Source organism: Ambystoma mexicanum, chromosome 3p (assembly GCF_040938575.1).
Source record: "Ambystoma mexicanum isolate Mex_15411 chromosome 3p, UKY_AmexF1_1, whole genome shotgun sequence".
Lineage (NCBI taxonomy): Eukaryota > Metazoa > Chordata > Amphibia > Caudata > Ambystomatidae > Ambystoma > Ambystoma mexicanum.
In genome coordinates, this window is record NC_090925.1 from 996,755,767 (window position 1) to 996,775,346 (window position 19,580).

General features: G+C 43.1%; 1 protein-coding gene and 1 long non-coding RNA gene across 3 annotated transcripts in view; one reads left to right on the forward strand and one right to left on the reverse strand.

Annotated features, from left to right (window-relative positions):
- DHX35 (DEAH-box helicase 35) overlaps nt 1–14,918 on the reverse strand; it is a 2,070,470-nt gene extending 2,055,552 nt beyond the window's left edge. The window contains exon 1 of one of the 2 annotated variants that reach the window (XM_069652289.1): nt 14,802–14,918. In XM_069652289.1, coding sequence (XP_069508390.1) covers nt 14,802–14,841 — 40 coding nt within the window. In that variant the 5' untranslated portion in view covers nt 14,842–14,918. The remainder of the gene's footprint in view (nt 1–14,801) is intronic. The other variant, XM_069652288.1, reaches the window with a different exon arrangement.
- A 29-nt stretch (nt 14,919–14,947) lies between these two features.
- On the forward strand, nt 14,948–18,841 carry LOC138581174 (uncharacterized). The gene is made up of 3 exons (XR_011304463.1): nt 14,948–15,085; nt 17,834–18,209; nt 18,610–18,841. It is a non-coding gene; the product is annotated as an uncharacterized lncRNA (long non-coding RNA).
- Nucleotides 18,842–19,580: the final 739 nt, after the last annotated feature.

Here is a 19,580-nt window from a genome sequence, read left to right on the forward strand (position 1 = left end):
AAGAAAAGGATGAGTTGGTGGTGGCTTGGTCCGAAGTGTGCAAGAGGCACGCTGCAGAGACACACACGATTCTGAATGGTGTCAAATTCTACTGCTGGGATTTTCCATAGTGCTACAGCATGCCCATTAAACTGATGTCATGGAACATTCGAGCGTTAAGTAACTTTACAAAGGCCCAAAGAATCACTGCCTACGCCCAGAGACACAGAGTTAAAATACTCCTGTTACAGGAGACCCACGCCTTGGGTCACCTTGCATTATGTCTTGCGCCATCCTGGGGATCCAACAGGTTCTATACAAAATGTTCCACTCAATCCAGGGGAGTGCTAACACTAATCCATAAATCTGTGAAATTCCTGCTTAAAGCGAGCCATATAGACCCCGAGGGTAGATTCTTCACTGCATGATATCCAACGAGGAATATTTGCTCGCAAACACATACGGTCCGAACATTGACACCCCAGAATTGTTCAATGAGGTGGCAATTATACTAATGGGATATGTTGGGGTTCCTAGTATATGGGGCGGGGACATGAACGTAATACTGGACAATGATATTGACAGAACAGGGGTAACGCATAGAGCTATGTCCCAAGCTGCTCGCCAGTTACACACACACACATGGGATCACTGAACATACGTGATACCTGGCGGACACTCCACCCGCACATGAGGGAATACACCCATTACTCATCAGTACACGACAGCTCATCCAGAATCGACATGTTCTTACTGTCGAGTCGACTGATAGGCATGGTTACAGACACCCAGATACTGGCCCGTACACTCTCAGACCACTCCCCGGTGACGGTGCTGGTTGAGCTAGGGACGGCCCCACCCACCCGTTCTGCCTGGCGCTTCAAATCGGAGACGCTGCTCGATATTGTATTTAAAGCTGGGATCCTATCGGATATAAACACCTTCTTTGACTACAACAAACATCAAGATACAACCGCGGGTATCCGCTGGGAGGCCTTCAAAGTCTACATTAGTGGCATCTGCATCTCGAGGGAAGCGGGAGTACTAAAAGTCATAAAAACACGACTTACACCGCTTGGAGACTAGATTTAAGGAACTGGAGCGGGAATGTGCCACAGCCTCTACCCCAGCTAAACTGGCGCAGATAAGGTCTGAACTGGACACCTTTGAATCCCATGCTCTGAAGTAGATACACGATTATGCACGCCTACTTGCAGCATAGAAATATGGGAGGGGGACAGACCAGGGAGAACTATCTAGGCTGGTGCGTGTCAAAGGCGGCAGGTCCCGGATCGATAGTATCATGGACGCAATGGGCACCCGGCACTGGTCCGACCAGCAAATCCTCGACACCTTCTCGGAATTCTGTGTTACCTTATATGCACCCCAACACGAACATAGCACTCGAGACATGAATGACCTCCTAGACCATTTCCCCATGACATACATATCCCAAACCACCAGAGAACAGCTGGACGCTCGGGTCACGCTTGATGAGATAGTTCAGGCCATCACAGATCTCCCAAAGAGCAAAGCCCCCGGACCGGACGGGCTCACCTCTGAGTTCTATCAGGAACATGTAGGCCTCCTTGCGCCGAAACTACTCGAAGTCTGGACTGAATCACTCCGCTTATCCATTCTTCCCCATTCCCTACGAGAGGCCCTTATCACAGTTCTCCTTAAGCTGGGTAAACCCAACGACGAGTGCGGGTCCTTGCGCGGGTCCTACAGGCCCCTGTCACTTATAAATACAGACACTAAGATACTCGCTAAAGTCATTACCAACAGATTTCTTCCGATCATGCAGCACCTTGTCCACGAGGATCCAAGCGGCTTCGCCCCCATGCACTCCACTACCCTCAATATCCGGCGGCTATTCAACATTATGTCCAGGATTGACCAGGGGGCTGACGTGGTAGCAGTCACGCTAGATGCCCAGAAGCCCTTTGACATGGTCTCCTGGCGATATTTGTGGGCAGTACTGGAGAAGATGGGGGTTGGCCTGCACATGATATCCTATATCAAACTACTATACACAAGCCCCGAAGCCAGGGTACTGGTCAATTCCCTAACCTCTGCATCCTTCACCTTGCACAGAGGCACTTGCCAGGGCTGCCCGTTTTCCCCAATTCTGTTCGCGCTGGTCATCGAGCCAATGGCTGATAGCATCCAAGCCCAGCACGCCCGCAAGGGCATACGTTTGCAAGGTGCGCCAGAAATAATATCACTCTATGCAGATGAGGTATTGCTCTACATCAGGAATCCGTCCACACATCTTGACCCTATTATCCCCGAAAATTGGTGCATTCTCGGGCTCCTCCATTAACTACTCTAAGTCGGAGATATTCCCACTCACGCCAGCATTAGCAACCCAACAGCCAAGGTGTGAATTCCCTCTTCGCTGGATCCCCGACGGCATTAAATACCTAGGAGTCCAAGTGTCACTATCTTAATCCTCCCTATTGGCTGACAACTATACCGCTACAGCACAGCTCGCGGAATCCAAAATGGCAAGATGGTGCAATCTTCCGCTCTCACTAGCTGGGAAACTCTTGCTAATAAAGATGATAGTAGTCCCCAAACTCCTCTACAATTTTGCTAATGTCCCAATCTGGGCAGGAAAGCAATACTTTGGAAAACTACATTCCATGTGTGCCCAATTTCTCTGGCATGCTGGTGCGGTTCGCAAGGAGTGGTAACATATGACCCTGCCATATGAGAAAGGCGGCTTCACCGCCCCGGATCTGACCCGATACTGGATCGCGGCGCAAGCCCAACACGCCTCACATTGGTACAGACACCCAACTGCACCCCCTCACGGTAAGCTTGAAAAACTAGCAGTTGAAGAAGTAAACATCATGTCCCTGATTCTCTATCGTACATACCGAATGGATGCTACATCAGGCCCCGTTGCTACCACAATTTTGGCATGGGAGCGCATTCTGCACTCTGAAGCCGAGCATCGACCATACTATAAATGGCTGCCCATCTGGCAATTCCCGGGTCTCACTCCTACTCACGAAAAACTCATTATGCGACATTGGCTAGACTTAGGATACCAAGCACTGACGGACCTATACCCCGAGGGTAAATTCATTACCCCTCAGACATGGAGGCCCGGCCACACGGGATCAGCACTAGAGATGCTGGAGTATTTCAGGCTGAGAGCTGTAGTCCACGAAATGTGGCCATCTTACCCAAAATGAACCCCCTGACTCGCCCGAGATTCAATACATAGCCAACTCACCTAATAGCTGGGGTATAACCTCCTCCCTATACAAAATGCTACTGCAAAACACCAAGAGCGCACCCTCACGCGACGAATGGGTGGGGGAGCTGGGTCTGGAAATCTCGGAGGACACATGGAGAAGGATGTGTCTACACACCCGTAAGGTCTCCCTCAACTTCAGATTTCGCTGCATGCAGTACAAACTCCTAAACCGACTGTACTACTTACAAAGTGGTGAAATTTGCACGCAACTAAATACACAATTGTCCTAGATGCAGATCTGAGAACGCTGATCACATACACATGTTCTGGTCCTGCAATGCACTTGACACGTTCTGGAAAGCAATACTTGAAGCCCTCTCAGAGATAGTTGGGACCACAGTAAGCCCAGATTCACTAGCGATACTCTTTGGGTTATGGAATGGAGATGAAATAAAGAAAATGTCTACATTTTTTAATGTAAGCGCTATGGTGGCCAAAAAGTGTATATTACAATGTTGGAAACGCCATTCCCCCCTTACCTTTGAGGTGTGGCTAAATGCGCTCACATGGATACAGGCTTGTGAGGAAAACTATATCAATACCCCCCCAATACAGTCCCGCACCAGAAATGTATTGACAGCTTTTTCCAGCTATCTTAACAGTAAGGATGATACAGAACCAGACTCTCCCCACTCATCAACTGCACAAGATGAGGCTGAACCCTGAACATTGTGAAACACTTTGGACCTATAGCCTAACCCATTGCATACCCCTCGAATGCGATGTAAAAATCAATATAAGAATGTACTGTTTGTGTTTTGTTTTGTGTACCTGCCACCACTGCTTACCAATAAAGGAAAGTTTTTTTTTTTTTAAATTAAAAAAAAACGGATTTAATCTTTGCTCACGGTTTCGGAGAACGTAGGTTGTGGATCCAACATATTGAATTATTCCACAAAAAAGTATTCTTCCAATTATGTGCCTTCACATATGAGCAGATGAATGTCTGTAAGCCTTTGCCAAAGGCGACCTGCTGTTAATGCACAATATCTGTACTGTAAATGTAATTCTTTTTTTATTATTTTAGTTGTATTTGGTTCAATCAAACCTTTACAAAAAAATAATCAACTTATTCTTCAATTTGTTACACATCATTCATAAAATGTACCATGCACAGAAATATTTTAAATTCATTAGGTTGTCATATTCCTAATAAAACAGATAATCTAAAAACAAGATACAAAACTTCAAGCAGCATATACATATATTCTAGAATGCATAGCCCTCTAGTTGTGAATTTATAGAAGCTAAAAAACGAGTTACGGCTATTATAAGAGCAAAATTCTCCCCCACATAAGCCTTGACCAAAAAAGATGCATAGAAGATTCAGTTTCTACAAACAGTAAAGCGTTCTTTCATTGTTGGATGAAAGAACATGTCCCCCACCCCTGAGGATAGCTTAACGAAAAAACTCATTGAAATGTTTTGGGGGGGGGTTAGAAAAGTATATATATTGGGTGCAGCGGGGTCAGGAATAGGTACAAAATAAAAGGGGATGGGGTGGAACCCCACAAAAATACAATTTTGCAGAGTTTTTTCATTAAAAAACAATATCAGCAGGAAAAAAAACATTGTTATTTCATCTGATGATGAAATGACATGGAACCCTACAAACATGTAGATGCCCAATACTCGGAGAGGGCCAAAATTGGGACAATTTATTATCCAATGTTTTAATGTTTCTACTTCGAGAGATCTTTCAAAAGCGGCAGCACGTTTTTTGACCCGATGCCTTAAAAGCAGTCCAATGCTTAGTACATTCGCTGGTTAAAACATTATTAAACCGAAAACACATGTAAAGTCCACATGCTTTATTTCAGGGAAATTGCTTCATATGTGCATAATTGATCCCTCTTCCTCAGGAAACAAGCATATTCTTTGTATAGGCTATAAGTCCCCATAGTTTCAATAGTAATCATCCAATCATAACTATAAAGTTTCTTTTTAACACTCCCTGGGCGGTAAATCAATTCTTCCCCACTTGAATTGATAGTGCAGAGGAGAGATTGCATTCTATGCCCATACAGATTCACAGATTTAGAGGCAGATTCCTTCAACATTAAACCCAGATCCTCAAATAATGAATTGGAGGGTGGATCTAAAAGTTATTAAGTTAAGTAATTGCCTCCAATGATGTCTCGTGGATAAAGAGGCTAAACCAATCTCATGCCTTGTAATTGCATTTGGCAAGGAATTAGAAAAACCAAACACCTCTTTCCATATACGTCCCTGTATGCAGTTCAAATATTCACCTAAATCTAACAGACACATCTAAACCATAAAGTAAAATTAACTCGATCTTCAGCACATAATGGTTTAGAATTGGCAACAATGAAAATGTAGGACACCATCCGCTGGGAAAGGCAGCGCCCGTATCTCCAGGCGCCCATTCTCCTGTGCAAAGAGCCGGGGACTCGGATCCATGTGTGCGGCTTACATGTGGGTACACCTATTTTTCCAGCTATGACTATCTGAGCAGGGACCTATCTAAGGGTTCCTCTCCATGTTATCCAGCCTTACGGCACTTACAACTTGGGGGCAAAGTATTGACAATCACTATATGTTGAACCATTCCTCCCTCAATATGGTCAGTCTTTTAATTACCCATACCAGACTGTACCAAATGCTGTGAGCAGATGACTCTCCTGATGATAGTGGCTTTACCTGCACACATACCACAGAAACCGGTCGACAGTGGATGCTACTTACAAGAGGCACAAATCATGCCTACCTTGTAGTTTGAGCATTCCTTTTTACCAACCACCCATGACCCGTCATATCTACATCATTTCACGGTGGATTATGGGACTTGGTGTCTTCTTCGTTGTGTGTTATGTCGAACATTGTATGTCAATGTATCTGTGTCGTTTTTAGACCCGAGTCCACCATGGCCAGAAAGACACTCTAGTGGCTAATAAACTGACAGATACCCCACTAGATGCCTCTCCAATTGACCATAGGTGCACCCTTTTAAGTGGCCATTTAGCACTTCTCTTCCTATTTTCACTTACACATAGTGGAAGAGAGTGGCATAGGTCCAACAAGGCTGAAAGTATTACGTACCTAGAAGTGGTTAGTTTATCTCTTTTTCTATCCACTGTTTGTAACCGGCACAGCACCGTTACCTAGAGGAGGCTCTGTACTTAGGCAGGGATAGTCAGATATTCATTCTATCCTTTTCTGTCCTTCCATCACAGCCTTGTTTGAACATGTACCCTCTCTTTGGGTGCTAGTACATTGGTCCTGGTCCACATAGGCCTCTAGATTTCCTGATGAGCTATAACCCATTTTTCCATACAGTGGTTTTTGCCCTATGTTTGTGTTAAAACAATGAAAATGTGCAAACCCTAGCAAAAAGACATTTCTTTTGTGATAGAATTGGTCGCAGTTTAGCTACGACTCCTTCCACATACAAATAGATGACAAGTTACACAAATTATATCTCCAGATATCGTAATTTCAAAACTCATTCTATCTTCTCCGAACCCATAGTCCAAAACATTGTTTTTAATCTATGGGATCCTAAAAAATACAACAATTTTCAATTTAAGTGCATTAGCCTGAAAATTATTTGCTATAGCGTACTGCAAAAATAAATGTAATTTCACTTGCAACCCCATGGCCGTCCTCTCAAAAAAGATGAGGTCATCAGCGAATGTCAGCCAATACAATATTTAATTGCCCAATCTCACTGGAGTTATTTTGTCATTGTTCCATATTTCACCATTGTCGCTAAGATATAGGTTAAATAGGCAATGCTGCAGCCCTGTTTTACCGCGGTGTACGTCGGAATTGATCTCGTAAGGGTACCTTCCCGTGTAATAATAATTCTATAAGTGGTCTCACGATGTAGCATGCCACAAGCTGTACTAAAGTCGCAAGAATTCTACATCTCAAAAGTTAATTCCACAAAATAGATATAATTACACAGTCAAAAGCAGATGTCATATCTAGTGAAGCGATAAACATTGGACCCAATTGACTATGCTTGACAGTCTCAAGAAGGTGTGCCAATATAGTCACATTAAGGGGAGACCCCATCTTTTTGCGAAAACCCACCTGAAAGCGTGATAGGACTGCTGAATGATGCGTGGTGTTTTCTAAATCCCTGAGAACAAGAAATGGAAAAACCTTAGCCCAAGTATCCGTGAGCGCTATGGGCCTATAATTCAAGGCATCAAGAGGATCATCTTTTTTTGAAGATTGGAATTATAAGAGACTGGGTCCACGAGTTTGGAACACAATTCGAGACAAATATATCAAATTTGATTTTTAATATGGGTGCCCAAAGAATAGGATCCTTTTTTCAATACAAAACAGGGAATACCATTCAGGCCAGTCTCGACGGGTTCAGTTTATTAATAGCCCAAACAATCTCTTCCTCCTCCCAAGAGCATGGACCATGCAGGCAAAGACCTTCACAGGGATCCCTCACATCAAGAAATATTTTTTACTGATAAATTTGACCCACACTTCCTCTGTAATATGAGATTCCATATTCCCTCTGGAATTGACAATGGTTTTATTCATAGTAGACCAAAAGGCTCTTGTATTATTGCTACAGAGATTTCTAAGAATAGCCCGATTGTCTCTCTTATATAAATGTCAATATTCAAAGATTTAACCAGGTTACTATGAGCCTGACAAATACGCCTTTTGTCTTCATTATATTGTACAAGGGGGAGATTTTGTTTTTGTAGTGGTCTAATATTACTATTTGTGACACGTTTTGACGCAGCAACGTCCTTATCATAGGCATATAAATTGGATTTCATAGATCTATTCCTGTTTAAACCAACAATTATCTTCAGGCAATGCAACACAATCGCTGAAATTATAACAGCCCTCTCTGAGTGATTCATATTTTCATTACATAAAACTCCAGAAGAGTGAACCTCAAATCTTAATAAGTTCATAAATACAATGCTTATTTTGTTATTCCATTTAAGAGAGATGCCTGGTCGATCAAAAGAAAGAAATGCAAGTGAGGGATTTATTTCAAACACTTACATTTGTTTTACAAAATCTAATTCAAACATCATATGATCACCTAAACCAGGATCCCTAAGAATCCCATACCCACTGTTTGGTTTGGTAGAAGAGGACACATAGATGTAATCTATCCTAGAATAAGAACTACATCATGCCAAGTATATGTCAGAGATTTATTCTCATTTATCTTCAATTGCAAAAGCTCCCCATTCAGCAAAATATGTATCCCATATACATCCTTTTCGACCACTTTTAGAGATCGCCCAATTGGACACTGAGTCATTATTCATTTTAAGACCCTCCTAGCAATCACAATTGAAATCCCCCCCTATAATGATGGAGCTATTGGGATCTATGATGGCCCAATCCTACAGCAGGTATGCTACTTTTTGAAGGAACTTTTACAACTTAAATCTTGCCGGGCTCCAGTAGAGATTCACAATAACATTTTGTTTTCTTCCAGAAAAATCAACATTAATGGCTAAAAGGCCATTAGAAGAATGGACTAATTGAGTTTTGGTTTTCATATTACAATCAATTGCTATTGCTAGCCCCCAAACTAGGTCGACCTGCAACAGCTCGAATAGCAGGACAAGTATGAGTCTCATATCCATTAAGCTGAAAGTGTGAACCCGCCATTGTTTCCTGGAACATCAAAAACATTGATTTATTCTGATAGAATGGGTTATAAACCATGAGTTTAAATTATTCATCCCACAAGCATTCCATGACATTAAGCTGATTGAAAGAAGGCTAGGGTTGCAAACACCACCGTTGGATGGCCATGAAAGTTTTTAATGCAGGTTCTATCCATGACCAATCCTGACCTTCTATAGTTAGGCCTCTAATTTGAGCTGCTACTGATTCCGTTATAACCAATCCGTTTTCACCTTGCTGTAGATATTTAGTTGCAATAATAGGCAATTGTGCACGATACAATATGAATTGTTTAGCTTCCTCCAAGGGATCAATAGCAAACATCTTAAAGCCCAAAGTCTTCAAATTGTGTCGCTAATCCCGAATAAGCTTAGAGATGATGGATTGAAAACCACAAAACATACGATTGTTGTTATTCTGAGGCAAAGCGACCCACTCAATGTCATCCGAATTCAATGGTCTTAATACTGGTACTGGTTTAAAAAGATTCAACAAATACAATCTATTTATTCTACCAGTACCATTCATTTCTAAATCACTCTCCCATCCCATGATCTTCGAGAAATAAATCTCAGGTGTGGGTGAAATTTGAGGACCAGCAGAGGGATCAACTGCAGGAGGTATGATCTGTGTGAAGGATGACACCAGTGCAGCAGTGACTGCCTCCTGCAAACAAGCAGTACTTGATGTAGGTAAAGCATTTGAAAAAAACAATTCCGATGCTGCACTGGTAACCACTGGCACCACGACTGCCCCATTGTTTTTTTTTTTTAACTACTGACGGAAAAAAGGTGGCCAATTTGCTCAGTTTGGTCCCCAGACCGCCATTGATAAACTGAGCGGGCAAGACCATTGAGTAGACTTGAGACCTTCGGCGTGGCTGCCCGAGAGGCCGCATCGGAAATGGTAGAGCACAAAGCTAAGCTCTCCTCCTGAATCCCAGATCATTTTTCAGTGGAGCAGCTAAACCTTGCAACGGATGACCTTCCCCTGGACCCACTCTGCATGTCATTCCCTCTTTCCACTATATTACCCAAAGTATTCAGATCAATGACCTCATTCTCCATATGCAATGAGGAAGTTTGCCCATGAATTTTAACAGCATTCATATTTTTTGTTTTTTTCTCATTGCCATTATTGGAGTTGTCATTAACTTTTCTTCTAGCTTCGTTTTCTTTATGCCCAATTCTGCAGGAGTTGTGGAGACTGTGTCGACTGACTGAGGGATGGGATTATCTTCCAACTCCTGAGCCAAAATATATTGTCTCTGCGCCAATAGATCCAACAATGGCATTAGACTATTGGGTGGAAAAGAATCCATCTCCATACAATTCAAACACACCCTTAGTTCAGTCAACTCTGTCGAAGAACCTCTACCCAAAGAAGATAGTGAAGTCTGAATTTCCATCTCCATTAAAGCCAGTTTAGACACATTAGAGTTCACAATGTCCCAAATGTCATCCCCAATTCTGCGAGGGGGCTCTAGAGAGGATTGTCCACAAGAGCAAACATATTCCTGAAAAGCATTGCCCACAGTATTAGACATCAATTCTGTGCCACTCCTTACTGCTTGAAGAGGCCTGGACTGGAAGTGAAGCTTGAGCAGGGGAATTCAGAAAATCGTCACTTATCAACTGCATCTGACAAGCGATCCATACTCCATACCCTCCCCCCCCAATCCTCCATTATTCTTATTAAGAATTTTGTAACCACAAGTCAAGACGAACCCCTCCATCATATTCATCTTAGCTAGAATCTCAGTTAAAGATAATTTAACATTTCAGATTTCATATTGTGTAGCGTCATGCCCCGGTATCCAGTTAATACGTCGAAAAAAGACATTTCGAATGACAAAAATGTCGAAAACATTTTACCTAAAAAACATTTTGAATGTATTATTTACATGTTTTTTGTTTGTTTCGCGAGTAAAAAAAAAGGGGTTAAAAAACATTAAAAAAGGGGGGGCTAAGAGGGAACCCCTCCATTTAAAAAAAAAAAAAGACATTCGAATTTTCTTTTTTTTTTTAGGTAAAATGTTTGACATTTTGGCATTCGAAATTATTATGTAATTCGAAATAGTCACTATAAACCTCATGCCCCTTATCCAGTAGATTAAAGATTCTAGTTAATACTGGAAAGGAGCAAATGTCAATGGGAGAGGGTTCCTGGGAACGAATATTACTACCAAGAGGCGTGGACAGAAGGGCCCTCAAACTTGAACAAAGGACATCCTGTCCAAACTATGGAGATCTCTGTATTTCATTCGAGCCTTCATAAGGAATTGGGCTCTCATTTTACATTGATAATGATGCTTGATTAAAGTGAGTAACAGAAGGAACAGAGTAAGAGCAGTGATTGGACATTTTATTAAATGTAGTTCCCTCAGAGCTCATTGGAACAGCACTAGCATGATTGAATAAACAAACCTCATCATCAGCGGAAGGCAACAGTCATTGTGGTGTTGGTGGGCCTAGAGATAGTCACATATGCTTACCCAACTCAGCACCACAGGAGCTAGAATTGATGCATCTGAATAAAATTATCATCTCCACAGTTTAGTAGGTCCGCTGGATCAACATGTATTAAAGAACATGAAGAATTAGCTGCTTGTAACTGCCATTGTCCATCCATGTAATGTATTTTCAACACATGTGAACTATTTTGAAGCATAACCCGGTTGCAAATGCAGACATTGTACGCCTCCAACAGGGTTATAACCTCCTTGTTACCTTCTACATTCAAGAAAGCATTCTCAACCTTGGAATTCATAATCCTCACTTTAGATAGACTTATAGCTTTAGAATTGGTATCAAGAACCTGAGAATTGCAAGGTGTATTTAACACAACAGTTGTTAATTCACCCGATCTGACCAGTGTTTTCTAACTTTTTGGTAGGGACAGAGCCTGCTCCATTAGACACTTACCACTTTTCAAACCTTCCACCATAGGGTGATTGAACACAGTCTTAATAATGTAGTCTAAACAACACACTCTTAATACTGAAGTCTAAACAACACAGCTGAAGTCAGGTTAACTAGAGAATCAGGCTCACTTATTTATTTGGAATTAAATAAAAGCACACATTCCTGCATACATTCCAACACAAATGTGGGCTCAAGATCAAAAATAAACCATCTTCACTCTAGTATTTTATTATAGGTGGCTTGAAGGCAGAAGCTGGCCCACACACGCCACAACAGCTTATTGAGACTGACTCCACGCATAATTAATCAGTATCAGTTTTTCCAATGCTGTGCATGTGATCCAAGTATAAAACTGGAGAAAAGGTGGTTGGAGCTCAAAGTCAAAATTAGCCCACAGGCACTCAACCCACACATTGGCAAAAGCCCTATAGCGCGATATCTATATATATATATTTTTTTTTTAAACATTGCAGCTTATAGGTCAAACTTTGGTCACAAACAATTCAACCATACACAGGTGCCCAAACCTCAAATAAGTAGTCAACAAGGGGAAAAAAATACCCAGTAACCACTGAACTTCGTAACTTTGACAGTAGAAGTAATCCAAAAGTAGGTCCAAAAAAAAAAAAAAAAGCTGTGTGGACAATATATGGTCATAGTAAAGCTCAAACTGTGACCGCAGACTTCACGTGCAGATTGGACCGATGATTCAGGCACTCGGTGCATTCAAAATTGTGCGACGGATGAGAGGTTTTGTATATGGGATGATTGCTTGCATCCCTTCGACCCAAAGTCAACCACCTTTGTCCACTGAGAACAGTGAAAACACATGCACCACGCTTTTGCTTGGTCCTGGGATTAAGTAGTCCCTTTTCTTAAAGGGACAATAGCACAATTCCACCAGAAGGCAAATGCAGCTCGCCTTCCCTCCACAATGTTCACAGTCACACTGTAAACTGAAAACACTTGCGCCACACATTTAACTTTCTTTGAACCTCTTTACATACAAGTTGGCTACATTAAGAGTTATAGTGTCCCGCACAGCCATGCCTACAATATGTTAGTATGGTCCTGAAAATCTAAAGAACGTTTTTAGCAGTGTTATTTGAACGGCTCACTGTGAATGTTCTCGTTTGTTTGTATAGATCCGTGCGGTGTCCTACAGACAGTCATGGACAATACCAATGGCTTCTTGTTGCTGAATTTTAGCATACAATAAATCAATATCTAGGCTCATCAGAAGTTGCGTTTCCCTGTCAAAGTCAATGTCTTTAATACCCTGAGTGACATATACGATTTCATTGTCGGTTTCTCGAAGGTATAATATGCAATTCGGATAAGGGTTCCAATGTTGATTTAATTGGTGTCCTGGAAGATGCCGGTTGATTTGTGGTACAGTACATTCGATTGCTGTTCCCATACTACCTTGTGCAAGGAATTCCAATTCTTTTTTAGATATTAAACAAATTGCTCTAACTTCAACATCTTTTTATCTGATAATGTCATTAGATGTTAGTATGATCTGTAGATAATTCCTATTATTGCCATGTTAACTAAGAAATTCTTGTCCTTAACCCAATGAATGTGTAACCTTTGTTGGGAGGCTCTTTGGTGAACTCCTCATTACTAAATTATTTAAAGGCCACTCGCTCCTTGATACAAATGTTTACAAAGTGTTGTTGTGGTAGGTTCTCATGATTTGTTATGTCTTGCAACATTCAGGCCTCATTCTGTCTGTGCACCACACATTTAGTTGTACTTTGCCAATTAAATGCAAGACTACAAGGACCAGAATACAGAGACAGGGGACTAAAATTAAAGACCCAAGATCTCAAGTAACACAAAAAAATAAACTACAAGGCCACCTATTTATGGGGACTGTTCAACAGTGGTCGGGGCGTGCCGCGTTATGCAAAAAGTTAAAACACATCTGATGGTTAAGTTAAGAAAATATATTGTTTAAAAATAAATCAATAAATAAAACACACATTTTAGAACGACTACACAGTTCAGTATATTTTTAAAAGGGTGTACTTTGTGAGGCAGTTTAGTTCTGTTATCTTCAAACAAGGCAGAGATTAGTCAATTAACCCTGGGTTGGATGAGGTTTTGTGTTTGGGAACCCGATTATGTTAATGATACAAACAATAACATTAGGCGGAATTGTCAGAGACGATGCCATCACAAGAATCCGTTCGCCTCTCACTGCTGCGTCTGCTAATACATTTCCTACTTTAAAAGAGCAACGCACTTTATGCACAAAGAGAACAATCTAAGAAGTGCCTAAAAAGCCACTGCAAAGCTAATGCAGGGCCCTAGAAAAGGTACTGGTGGAGCGGGGTTCGCGAAAGTTTGTTAACGACTTCACGGCAATTGAGCCGAGGATGACCGAGCGGATAGACAGGCAGAGGTACATCACACCTCTGAACGACCTGAGTCAGCCAGGCGGGTAAAAACAAATTTCGTTTTAGGTCAGGGGTACGAGCCTATTAAACGGAACGGACGTGGACGGAGCTTGGCACATCGTGAAAGAACTGATACTAAGCGGGTGACTCCTGCCAAAAGCGTGAGTTGAGGGCTACTGTATGAGCTTACAGTAAACGGAGACAGAGAGCGCAAAGAGAGGCAGCGAAATACAGTCCTGTAGAAAAGCGGTACCGACCACTACAGAGGCGATCAAGGGGGGAGTGGAGTCAGATAAAGGCAACAAATGAGTAGAGGGCGTAACGAGAAGATAATAGGAAGTGAAAGAAACAGAGGGGGGGCAAATAAATGGGTGCTACCATGCAGCAAAGGGACACAAAAAAGATGCAAATACAAAAGTGTGCCATAACGTAAACCAAAGGAGAAATAGGCAAGCAGTGAACGGATTGAATGCACAAGAGCCTGGGACAGCGCCACACAAACTCCTAGTCAGTCACCCTCTCCTGCACACACTATTCTCCCTACACCACCATCTATGACGTTTCTGCCTGTACCTGGTTTCCAAAACCTCATCGTTCCCACGGGCGCCGCCATCTTGGGTTAAAAGGTTACCAGAGTGAAACCCGAGCGCTCTGCTGTCTGGGATCCCGGCAGCGGTACGTAACGCGCATGCGCAACTCAGAGAAAGACGCCGGGGCACGTAAACAAGGTAGAATATGGAGTGCCGTAGACACTGCTAATGCCTGTGAATATTGAGTGGTGCTCATCTGTCTCTTGCATGAGCTGTGGAGGTTTGGGTGTTTATGACGGTGACTTAATGGAGTGGTCTTATATAACTGTGAGTGACGGATATTGATTGAGCGAACAACCGAGCTTGACCCTTCCCATGGTCAAAATGCTGCGTTTTCCAGCATTCATTTTTTTAAAAAAGCAATGTGATTTATTTGCAGGTCTGAACATATACATACATGCCAATATTTGAATGCACCTGGTGTGGCGTCCCGATGGGACCAGCGGGCATGGGTGCACGGAGGTCTTCCCCGCCCGTGCAGAGACACAGCTTCTGTCTTCGGTCCCTGTGACCCAGGCCCTATTTATTCACAAAGTCCAATGACGTGCCGTCATAACACCTTAAAGGAGAAGACACCACACTTCTACTTTTTCATAACAAACAGAACAGAAAGAGCACAACCAGGATTTTCCCCCCAGTAACCCCACCTTCAAATCTCTGCATACCTAACTCACACAACCTACTTTCGCCCAGCAAACCGCACACACTTCACTGCATCAACAACAAACTAACAACACATAAACAGCACCAACTGCACATGTTGTCTCGCCCCAGTCCAATAATTACACCAAAGCACAGCACACAGTGCATACCGAGCTGAAGCTGCCAACAGCGCACCACACCTCTCACTCTCCTACTCCCCCTTTTCCCGACTAACACAACCCCGCCCCTTGTTTACAGATCCTCCAGAGCGCCTGGGGACCAACTCCGTTGGTGGCAGTGCGCAATATAAATACCTTTTAACATAACACAAGCATACATTGGTATTGAACATTAAACACTAGCAACAGATCCCCTTCTGACATAACACCACCGCTACCGTCAGCCATCAACCACATAATGTTCCAGGTATGCCGGCAAGCACCCGTACTCTCGAGCAGGATACCTCCTCGCTCACCGCTTCTTCGGGTGCTCTCTCCTATCAGAGTCCGTGTTCTCACTTAAAGGAGTAGTTCGGTCAGAAATGTTATTAGCGTAATGGATTGGGCATGTATTTCATAACATGCATCGATCGTTCTTAAATAAATTTCCAATGCAGCTTACCAGAGTTTTTCTCACTTTAACAAATGCGAAAACAACAGCTTGGGTACCGCCATCTTGTGCTATTCTTATCCGTTTATCTGTTGCCCTAAGTTCAAGTGCCCTCGCTGCACTGATTTGGATCGCCTGCCCCTAACGCTGTCATCACTAGACGCTCGCGCTCCATTTCACAACAAGCCAATGCACGTCTCCTGTCAAGGTCCTCTGCGCAATCTATTGACATGTCTCCATGGAAATGGCAAGACGCCTCGTTCATCGACAGGTTTACTCGGCCGAACTCTTTAAAATCTGTAAGGAGCTGGCCAATCCTGATGCAGTCTCTACCTCTCCTGTCCCCTCCCAGGCCCTCTGCACGGCCCTGGCTTCTCAATTCATCTCTAAAACTCAGGACATCCTGTCCTGTCTCTCTTCCTCTCGTCGTCCTCCTCCCTCTACTCCCCACTCTTCCTCTGGCCCTTCTATGGCCACCACTCCTCCTTCCTTCTCTGCCTTTCCCCTGACAAGATTTCTAGACAAGTCTGATCTATGAAAGTCTCGTCAAAACAGGTTCTCCCCTGTTCCTCTATAACCATCAAGGACCACATTGACAGCCTGGCTCCCTGCTTTGGCTAACTTCTGTGAAAAACAAGTGGGGTCCTGGGAGTCTCTCTGCCTGACATTCGTCCCGGTTACGAGTGCTTTACCCAGATTCTTTAGCTCACTATCTTCCACAGAGTAGAAATATCCCAAATATATCAGTCTTTGTGCTACCCAGGGGCAGCCCAGCACCGAAATGCTAGGCAATTCTCCTCTGAACAAGAGTACCAACAGCAATCCCAGACACATGTTTCGGTCTGGTTGGCTAACTTCTGCAACCACTCCTTTGCCACTGGAGTCTTCCCTTCCCCCCTGAAGCACTCCCTTGTGCACAATCTTCTTAAGAAACCCTCAGCCGACCCCTCGTGCCCTGCTAACTACCACCAATCTCCTTCACTCCTTTCCTGGGCAAACTCCTGGAAAAGCTGGCCATCTCCCAGCTTAACCTTCACACTGAATTGGTTGGTTGTCTCCATGATCATCCGTCTGGCTTCAGAAGCACGGAAACTGCTCTGCTGAACATCTGTGAAGACCTGCTCTTCAACCTTGACTCCAATACCCCCTGTGTCCTCATCTTACTTGATCTCTCTTCTGCCTTTGACACGGTCAACCATGCCACACTTACCCATTCCCCCCTCCCCTGCACTTGTGCGATCTCAATGTCACCTGGACTAGTGAGGTCGTTGTCGTTCCTTTGTACCCCCTCCCAGCCTCTTCACGCCTTGAAACACTTGTGTATAGGCGCGTTATAAATGCTATATCATATCATATAAACAGACCCTTTCTGATTACATATCGTTTGTGTTTCTTTTTCCTCTGTGTCAGTGTATTTCATTTCGAGCCTTGTTTCTGCTCTGTTCAGCTCTCTGCCAAGGACGTCACACTGAGAACAGGTACTTTGACGGCCTAAAATCAATTAACCAAGTAGTCGCTTTTCATTTCTTATATTCCGTACAGAGGTCTTTTCCAAACCATATTTAAAAAATGTGTCGATGGGAATTATTACAGTTTGAGACTACTAATCTTGCCTTTTTATGATGTGCTTTTGTGACATTGGTTGTTTCTTTGGTGGTCTTTTTTAACATGCAATGTTAATGGGAAACCTCTTTTTATTGCTTTACACAAACAAAAAGGTGTTTATTTGCCTCTCTATTGATTCTCTTCTTCTTCACTCTTCAGGAACTATGGCAACCATTCAGCCCTACATGTATGAACCCGAATTCTCAGAAGAGGAGATCCTTGAAAGAGAAAAAAGTGGATACGATGTGGAATCGGATGAAAGCCATGAGGATCAATCGCCGGAGTCTGAGCCTGAACCCAGTAGCATCAAAGACGTTTCCACCTGATATACCTGCTTTTATTGTAAGCTTTTGCCTACTCTGGTGGAGAACTGCTGCTGCAAAGAAAACATTGCTGAAGAAGACACACCACCACTATGCGTTACCGATCTGCGTGACTTCAGGGCAGCCTGCCTTACAAGATCCATGCAGCAAATGATGATTGAGCTTATCCACAAACTTCAAGCTACAGTTCACCCTCGTAATCTAAGTAACAAGTAAGTTCACTCTATATATCTTATTTGTTGACAAAAGAGATGGGTAAAATAATATGTTTTTCCCCTAGATCGATATAAGTTTGACGGATCACTGACGCAAGAATGTTTCTGTAAATTGAATAATTTACTCATTGTGAAATGAAGTCAAAGTATTACACTGTAGATTTATCACCCAAACAATTACTTTTTTTTTGTTTGAAATATTTCCCAAAATGTTCTTTAATGTGTGATCACATTTGTAACTGATCCATACTTTAAATCACAAGTACTGTCAATACATTGTATGAAAAGGTACTTTTGAAATCAAAACAATGCTGTACATTTTACAAGGTAGTGCAAATAAAAAAAAATGCAATTATTGGCTTTATTCCAGTAAACTATGTCTGTATCTCTTACACAGGTGGCACAGACTTGTGGCATATTGCGCATTTACATTGTGGATTCATGGAAGACTGGGATTTCGTGTCAGAAGAGTAATACGTGCCTGTGTAGTGCGAGCCATTCGTGATGAATTCCTCAGTGACAGCGGTCAATACTGTGGCTTTATGCAGCTAGTACCTTGACCGCAGCAGTATCATTTGTAATGGCATTGACATCCGCTTTACCATACTAAATAAAACAATACAAAATAATTCAAGCAGAATATTTGTGAGAAATGTTTTCAAAGTCCACTACACGTCCATATATGTAAGAGTATCATAAGATATTGGTGTGCAGTAACAATCCCTGTGTCCCTTGAACATTGTTCCTAGCCTTCTGTGCCCACCTCATCCCCATCTACCCCCCACCCCCTCCTGCATCATTGGCAGTTCACACCTGTGAGCATTTGCTCGCAAGGGGGCTGGGTGGATGGGAAGGCTGAAGGTGCCAAACACCATGTACTCCTCAAAGGCATCTTCTGCACAGGGACCATTGTCCACCCCAGACCCGGTGTCTGCAGACTCCCCTTTAAAGACCCGTCCCTGCAATCAACATATCCCTGTGTTCCTTGAACTTTGTTCCTGGCCTTCTGCGCTCGCATTATCCCCATCCACCCCACCCCTCTGCCCCCGCAGCATCAAGCAGTTCACACATGTGGGCGTTTGCTCGCAAAGGGGCTGGGTGGATGGGAAGGCTCAAGGTGCCAAACACCATGTACACCTCAAAGGCATCTTCCGCATAGCGACCATTGTCCATATGGGCGCCCCAGACCCGTTTTCTGCAGATTCGCCTTTGAAGACCCCGTCCCTGCAATCAACTTATCCCTGTGTACCTTGAACATTGTTCCTGGCCTTCTGCGCTCACCTCATCTACATCCACCCCCCACCCCTCCAGCATCAAGCAGTTCACACATGTGGGCGTTTGCTCGCAAAGGGGCTGGGTGGAGGGGGC